Source organism: Opisthorchis viverrini (genome assembly GCF_000715545.1).
Source record: "Opisthorchis viverrini unplaced genomic scaffold opera_v5_149, whole genome shotgun sequence".
Lineage (NCBI taxonomy): Eukaryota > Metazoa > Platyhelminthes > Trematoda > Opisthorchiida > Opisthorchiidae > Opisthorchis > Opisthorchis viverrini.
This window is the reverse complement of record NW_008751804.1, coordinates 1,192,236-1,199,848: the sequence shown is the minus strand read 5'-3', so window position 1 is coordinate 1,199,848 and position 7,613 is coordinate 1,192,236. Positions and strand designations below refer to the sequence as shown.

At 44.7% G+C, this 7,613-nt stretch overlaps 2 protein-coding genes across 2 annotated transcripts in view; one reads left to right on the top strand and one right to left on the bottom strand.

The window, feature by feature from the left end:
• The window catches only part of T265_06833 (hypothetical protein), a gene marked incomplete at both ends in the record, with an annotated part of 17,892 nt that extends 12,900 nt beyond the window's left edge, over positions 1–4,992 (top strand). Inside the window, 7 exons of the mRNA XM_009172207.1 lie at positions 193–411; positions 670–750; positions 1,611–1,704; positions 1,908–2,256; positions 3,040–3,329; positions 4,302–4,453; positions 4,643–4,992. Of these exons, the coding sequence (XP_009170471.1) occupies positions 193–411; positions 670–750; positions 1,611–1,704; positions 1,908–2,256; positions 3,040–3,329; positions 4,302–4,453; positions 4,643–4,804 (1,347 nt within the window). The remainder of the gene's footprint in view (positions 1–192; positions 412–669; positions 751–1,610; positions 1,705–1,907; positions 2,257–3,039; positions 3,330–4,301; positions 4,454–4,642) is intronic.
• A 9-nt stretch (positions 4,993–5,001) lies between these two features.
• Positions 5,002–7,613, bottom strand: part of T265_06832 (hypothetical protein) — a gene marked incomplete at both ends in the record, with an annotated part of 8,869 nt that continues 6,257 nt past the window's right edge. Inside the window, one exon of the mRNA XM_009172206.1 lies at positions 5,002–5,241. Within this exon, the coding sequence (XP_009170470.1) occupies positions 5,002–5,241 (240 nt within the window). The remainder of the gene's footprint in view (positions 5,242–7,613) is intronic.

Below are 7,613 nucleotides of genomic sequence, written 5' to 3'. Positions count from 1 at the left end.
AAACCATCGGGGGGGGGGGGCGATCACGGATTTCAAGTTTCGCAACTACTCTCATACAATGGTGAATATCGCAAGCAGAAATAATGGTAAACGAGTTGTATTCCCCTGCAATGATACGCTGGTGTCATCTATAACTATACGTAGACATACACTAATAAGTTCTTGTTTCTTTCCCTCGCCTCATCCATACAGTTTAATCCTATATTCGGTTGCGTTGTCAGTGCTGATTCCGACGGCATGCTAGAATATTGGGCCGGACCAAGCGAGAACTATGGGATTCCTCGCACAGTTGAGTGGAGCTTCAAATCAGATACTGATTTGTACTGTTTACTTGGGAACAAGACCCATGCGATCAATATGACAGTCTCTTCAAATGGACAAACATTGGCTGTGCTCGGTGCAGACCGGAAGGTAGGCGCGTGCCTGATGAAGTGCCAAAAGTCAATTTTAGCGCAAGTATATATTTAATTTTTTTCTTGCGCTGGTTTAGATTTGTCTCCAACATCGTATAAAATTCACGCACCCCTTTCATGGAGAAACATAATCAAATAAACCGGTAACTTCGTTACTGTGACCCCAATTCGATTGTTAAGTCATTCGCACACGAAATTTTATGTTCGACTCTCATCCTCTTCCCGGCACTGTCTTTTTCGTTGGTTTGTTTTTTAGGTCCGACTTTTCCGTTTCTCCACCGGCAAGCTCATTCGGATCTATGACGAAAGTCTGGAGCAGTACTCCAAGCTACAACAGGTTAGATTTTAGATTGCTCATTCGAAACTATTAGGCCGAATTCGCCCTTGTCCTTTTACTCCAACCTTATTTTTTTCATCGCTCTCGTGCTACATGAGATATGTGCTGGGATGTGTTGAAATATTAATGAACCATTAATGAACGGCTCTGCAGTCGTTATGGTGAACAGGAAATGCCTCCCCAAACCCGTGACTTTGAACTAGCCAGGAATAACCGGATTCTGGTGTATTCAAACAATTTCACTCATCTTGGTATCATTGTCTTGAGGATGAACAGTTCTCATCTTTCCCCTTTCAATGTGTGTGTATTTGGTTGATGTCAGCAGCACTTGTAAAGGTTCATAGTGTGCGCAAAGCCGAACTATTCATCTCGATATGATCTGATTGGACATTATTGCCAGATCGATGACGAGAGTACCAGTCTTGTGGACATTAGTCCTATGCCATTCATAGGCTGAAATGGCACAGTGGTTAGAGCCCCAATTTGCTAACTGGAAGGTCCGTGGTTCCCGACCTCTGTCTCTTGACTTCCCCTGTCTTAGCTTGGGCAACTTGGTAGCATTCCAGCTTCCTTCTGGTGGCACGGCAGTTAGGCACTACTAGGCATTTAGGGTGCTACAGCTGAATAATAGCATCTTGACTGGTCCTATCCAGCCGCGCTTTGAACCTCAAACCTACAAATCGGGTAGCATGTGTGCCTGAAAACCTAATAAGTAGCTCGGGGTTCATGACGATTTCCACACTTTTCGTATTTCCAAAACCATCGTTAGCACGGTATTATTCTCTTTTTGCACCCACCGTTAAGTGTCTCTTTTCATCCCTTTTGTTAATCCACCGTAACCAATTGTTAATCCATCTTAGGCGAAGCAAATACTCCCAAGCATGGAATTTGGTCGCCGGTTGGCACAAGAGAAAGAGTTGGATCGTTCTGAATTCAGGCATAGTTGTAATCTGGGTACGTTAATACTTGATACTGACTGTTCAACGTATCCATTTACTCTCGCCGCGTTATCATCATGTGAACCTTATTGTTAACTTTCCTGATTGGTTGGCTGGCAACTCAACGAGCATTTGGCCCATAGACGAATTACTCTTGTTTTTTATCGCATTCAAATTACGTTCAAAATCTTCCCTCCAATTTAGTATTCGACGAATCAGGTTTTTTCCTCGCATATGCAACCCTGCTTGGAATCAAGGTAGTCAATGTTGTCACCAATTGCGTGGTTCGCAGTCTGGGAGGTCCGGAAAACCTTCGGTTTCTCCAACTCGCCTTCATACCTCCCCGGAGTATGTTTGCTTCGAATGTCGCACCTGGAGTTGGATCTGGGACGTCTTTGTGTACCCCTAGCTTGGAAATGCTGGCCATGGCAACTGAGGACCATCACACTTCCAGTACCTCCACATCCGCCGCCGTCCAGGCTCAACAGCCCGTGCTAGTGTGTACGGCGTTCAAGAAGAACCGAATTTATTTGTTTACGAACCGTGAACCGCACGATATTAAAGCAGAGTAAGTGCTGATTCGGCATCGCAAACATGGCTTCCGTCGATTTCTGCGCCAAACGTTGCACACATTCCTGATGGCCTTGCTCATTGGTTGGTTTAACCATCAACAGGAAACTTTACGGTCATCTAAGGTGCTTTTGTTAATTGGTTCAAAGATTTGTCTCTCGGGTGGTGCGCGACGCTGGTCAATTCCGTGCACTGTTAGAATTTTACATGTTGTGGATGTCTGCCAGAATTCATGTCCACGTCTGTTGTTGTTAATTGGAAGTGTTCGTTTTACTTTTATCAAACTAGTTGATCGCTCAGGGCTTCTGGTTCGGAATTAGGGTACCATGTATGGTTGCTGGTCCATCTCTTAGTCGACCACTCAGGTCACGCAAAATATCCCAACTTGTGGTACTTATCGAGGTTCGCAAACGAATGTCCCTGCGCTTCTGTTCTGCTATCACGAGGTGTGTTCCTCAGGGAATTCTTCACTTCACACGATTTTTATAGGTTGCTGTCCTAATTCAGAAGAATAAAGGTGCAGAAGTGTAAATTTTTCTCTAACATTTGGACAGGTGGCATGTTTTTTTGTGACGCAGCAAGCAAGCCCACAGATGAACATTGCCAACATGGTGAACAGTCTGGTGAACACGCTAACGATCACATACGCACCAAGTCTACTGGTTCAAATCAGACTTGTTTTGTATTCTCATCCTCTTGCTCACTTGCAAGCTCGTTAATGTGTTTACTTTTCCGTTATGTACGAGATCGTCCGTATCAAACAGGTATCCTGCTTTTCTAGTGGTGACAGTGTGACTCCCGGTTCGGCTGCCGAACGGGACATATTCAACGAGAAACCCACGAAGGAGGAAGTTCTGGCTGCCACCCGTGATTCAGCCACAGCCGCTTCACGCCTGGCGGGTAGTGCCATATTACACACGACCCTTGGGGATATTCACATTCGTCTATTTCCGCGGGAGTGTCCGAGGACAGTCGAAAACTTTGTTGGTCATTCGAGGGCGGGCTACTACAATGGACACATTTTTCATCGTGTTATCAAAGGCTTCATGATTCAGACCGGTTGCCCACTAGGTGAGTCCCTTGGCTAAATTGACTTACACAGGGGGTTGGAAAAATGTCATTACTAGGGTGTGTTTCAGTCCCACTCATGTTAATTTCGAATTTTTCAAGTTTATTGTTACTTATAATGATACCCGCTTCATTTAATGTTCTGGTTGACGATGTTGCTCTCCCACTGGAATTTCAGCGTAGCTGAAGGAAAGGAGGATGACCATGACGTTTACTCTTTTTCTGCTGGTATTCGTTACATCATGTTTGATCAGGTTGTAGGATATACAAACTCCAAAAGCTGTGAACATTGAGAAGTCTAAAACATGGATTGCCAGAGTTCTGAGTACTGTGTGTACATCACTGACAGCTGGATCATCAGTGACTGCAGTGGAATAATACGATGTAGAATGATTAGATAGGTTGAAAATACTCATGTTTGGGACTATCCATCAGCCTACTTCGAGCTCAACGTTCGATCCTTGTGTTGCAGCGTCGCTCCTAAAAACAGTCGACTCACCTTCTAACCAATTGCGGTTATGCTTTCTTATGGGTGTGGAGCGAGATGGCTCCGTGGTTAGGGCCCGAATTTACTGACCGGAAGGTTCGTGCTTCGAACCCAACCTCTGCATTTTGACTTCCCCTGTCTAGGTTTGGGAAACCTGGCATTATCCTGGCCATCGTGCTTCCTTCTGGTAGTATGGCAGTTAGGCACCGAAAAACTGCTACAGCAGAACATCTTTCAATAGTTTTCAGTAGTTACAGTTAAACCAAAGCTTTGGTGGTTCTACATAGTAGGGTCTTCAGGTATTTTTATTCGTTGAGTACAGTTTATCTTTCACTTCTGTCTCTTGAATCGCTTAGCTTTGGGTAAACCGGTGATGTACTTCTGGTCTTCCGGTCGCTTCTCAAGTTTTGAGCTGTTTTTACTGATCCGATGAAAGCCTGAATCATCTGTAATCACTGTATTCCATTTAATCGTTCATATCTATACAGGGACGGGTACTGGAGGCAAGTCGATCTGGGGTGGAGAATTTGAGGATGAATTTCATCCTAGTCTGCGACACGACCGGCCTTATACTGTCAGCATGGCTAATGCCGGACCCAACACAAATGGCTCGCAATTCTTCATCACGGTCGCACCCACGGTAAGTCCTTTTAGTGTACCATCTTCCTTCCTTCGACTATCACCTAAGCTTTTGATAGACCGTCCATCCAATAATCTTGGCACATGGTCATGTCACTTACTTAGATCGTTTTTTCAGCGCGTAATACCTTGTATCGCTTTGTTTCTCCCGTGGTCAAAACTGACCTTGCTGTTATGCGATCTATTTCAGCCTTGGTTAGACAATAAACATACTGTATTTGGTCGAGTGGTCAAAGGCATGGAGGTCGTACAGAAGATATCTAACATCAAAACGCATGCGAAGAATGATAAGCCATTGGAGGATGTCAATATCATTAGCGTCACTATCAAGGACCTCGGAGCTGGTATTTGAAAACCAGTGGTGCACAACCATCCCTGTATATTTTGTATACATCTCTGAAATGAACCTCTGTAAACACTTGCCATTTGTGCTCTGTTCTGCCATTCACTCCTTTCCATACCAGCTACCTTTACAGAGTTTTATCAGGTTTGATTTTCGCGGTCGTGTCTTAAATAATTTTACTCTCCTGTGCAAGCCATGCGGTGACTTCAGATTTGTTCTCCTATGGACTTAAGTTCTACTCGTGTCTGACTACTATCCAGTTGCAAGTAGGATCCAACTGAAGACTCAGATTTTGAATAATTCGTTGGTCTTCGGGCCTTCAGAATCTCCAAACTGGTCGCTGGTTTTAGCAGTGTTTCGTCGTTGCTGTTGTTGTTGTTGCCAAGTTTAACGGAACCCTGTGGAGTAACTTTAGAGGCCACTATTTGACACGAAAACCGTTCCAACTAAATATTAAAAAAATAGATTACCATCTTCCTCCGAATATCACCCCAAACGAGGCCCATCTATCCCCCAGTGTTTTCACCACTGACGTGGAAATACCCCACCCATGCAGAAAGTGTGGCGGCGCAATGAACAATCCCTTTAGCGAGGAAGCAAAGCTAACAACTCTTCACAAGTTCTTCTCAAAAGTTTCTACTCATAGCTCGTTTTGGCTGAACGGTTCTTACGGATTTCTCTAGATCTCCGAATCACTTAGTTGGTGAATGTCTTATAAGACCGTATTTTCTTGATAGTCCCGTTTAGTATGTGTGTCCATAAGACAGACATGAATCGTATGGTGGAGCACACTGCAAATTCAAATGTTCCTCGAAAGCACCTGTATCCGGAACACGGCTTGTGCTTGATTACTTGCCGCAGCATGGTCTGTTTTAAAGCCCCGTCCTGAGAGGGAACCTGTTGACGTAGCTTGTTTTTTAGCCCCACCCTCCACACACACATCCATCTCCGACTGGTTTTTGCACGTTCTGACCAAATCAGGCTAATTCAGTCGGGACGTAGTCTGCACAACGGCACCTGGAACACTGAGTGTTGGCGGAATGATTGTTCAACTGCTTTACCGCACGTGGCTAACCAACACAGGTGGATGTGGTTTGGCTGCGCGTGTGTTCTTTGCCTGATTATTACGTGCGGTGGTGATCGTCGGCCCTTATGGAATAATATAGGTTCTTATGGAGTGTCATGATTCTGGTAGATGAAGGAAAGAACCGAAGCTGTTTACTATTTCTGATTACCTGAGACATCGGGCGTGGCATAGGATGACCTTTCGTTGGCTATTCTGTTTAAATGACTCCTTTCTGAAACAGTTTTGCGCATTCAGAGATTTATGAGAGTAAATACTCGCCGTCGAACAGTTTGTTTTTCATTGGCCAACTGTTTTTTCCAAAATACTCCCTTTATGCATAGAATAACCATAATTGATGTGGCCTGTTTCAGTTGCTATCATCGAATAATTTGACCTGGTTGTGTGGCAAATAACCAAAAGAAGCGACGGAAATGAGGGTCTAGTCTTTACGTCTGAGCTCAGTGAATTCGAACTCCTCGATTCGATCGGGTTTCCTGTAGCTTGCATTGTCCCCCAAGTGATCAAATATGCCGAAATACACCTAAATCTTACCTGCTGGGGGAGTCTACTCTAACGAAATTAACTTAATTGGTCGAATCAGGCGTTTGAGTAGGTGATAGACTAAGAATCTTCTAGAGGGGAAAACATCCTCGGGACTATATACAATCGTTCCAAATTTGGAGATTTTCCTGGTCTGAGCAATCATTATGCGTTCTGCCAGGAGGGAAGATAGTTTCTATATGTAAAGACCTCGGATCTAGGTTACTCCATAGAGAAGAATACGTTTTTCTTTTGGCAAACCTACACTGCCCGCCAAAACTTTCGGCTATGGCGTCCTTTCAGTGCATGGCTGCCATGTAACCCGAAGGATGTTCAAGCTTCAGTCAATCGTGCGAAACCAAGTTACTGCAAACTACCTCCCCATTATACCCAACTGCACTTCTCCGTTTAGGGCTATATTTTAGGCGGGTGTCAGATCGGCACAGTATAAAACTAATTTCAACTAGCTGTGTGATGATAGTGAGAACGAGGTGTCAGGATCCGCACTCGGACATACAAAATACTCGGAGTCTCATTCATCTATAGTCAGTGAAGCAATGCAGTGTAGGTGCCAAATTGAGGCATGGGTGATGCCCGCTGGCATACAAACTAACCACAAAGTCAACTGTCCGCCACTCTGTTGAAAAGGGAATTACAGCAGCTTTCTAGTACAATTTACGCAGTGCTGTCACATGACAAGACGCGATCTGGTGAATTTGTATGCCAGATGGAGGTTATGTCGCACGGGTTTTGGGTACGAATATAGGTATCGTTCGGTCCTGGGAACCATATACTGCCTCACAGGTACTTGACGCAGATGTCTAGATCACATTAGGGTGTAGTGATCGCGGTTTGCATAAATTTATGGTGGATATCGTATTACTAAACTCTATGTAGACAGTGAAAACAGTGATTGTGATCCATAGGTCACGTGTTGACTATGATGAACGGTGGACTCTAAAACCCAACTGCCATAAACCGGACTCGGTCCACCATCCGAGTGAAGATTCTCCCAGCGACTGGTCTTGTGAAAGACGAACTACGAAAGATATGGTTGTTATCTGTGCGGTCCCGGACAGAGTTCACGTGACCTTCACTATGCTTGGTTAACGACAATGCTGGTTCTGTCCCGACCTAAAGCTGCCACCTTGACGTGGTGGTCGGGTTTCAGTGCTGCAACGATCCTGCGGGCTACACTGGCTGGAACTTCGT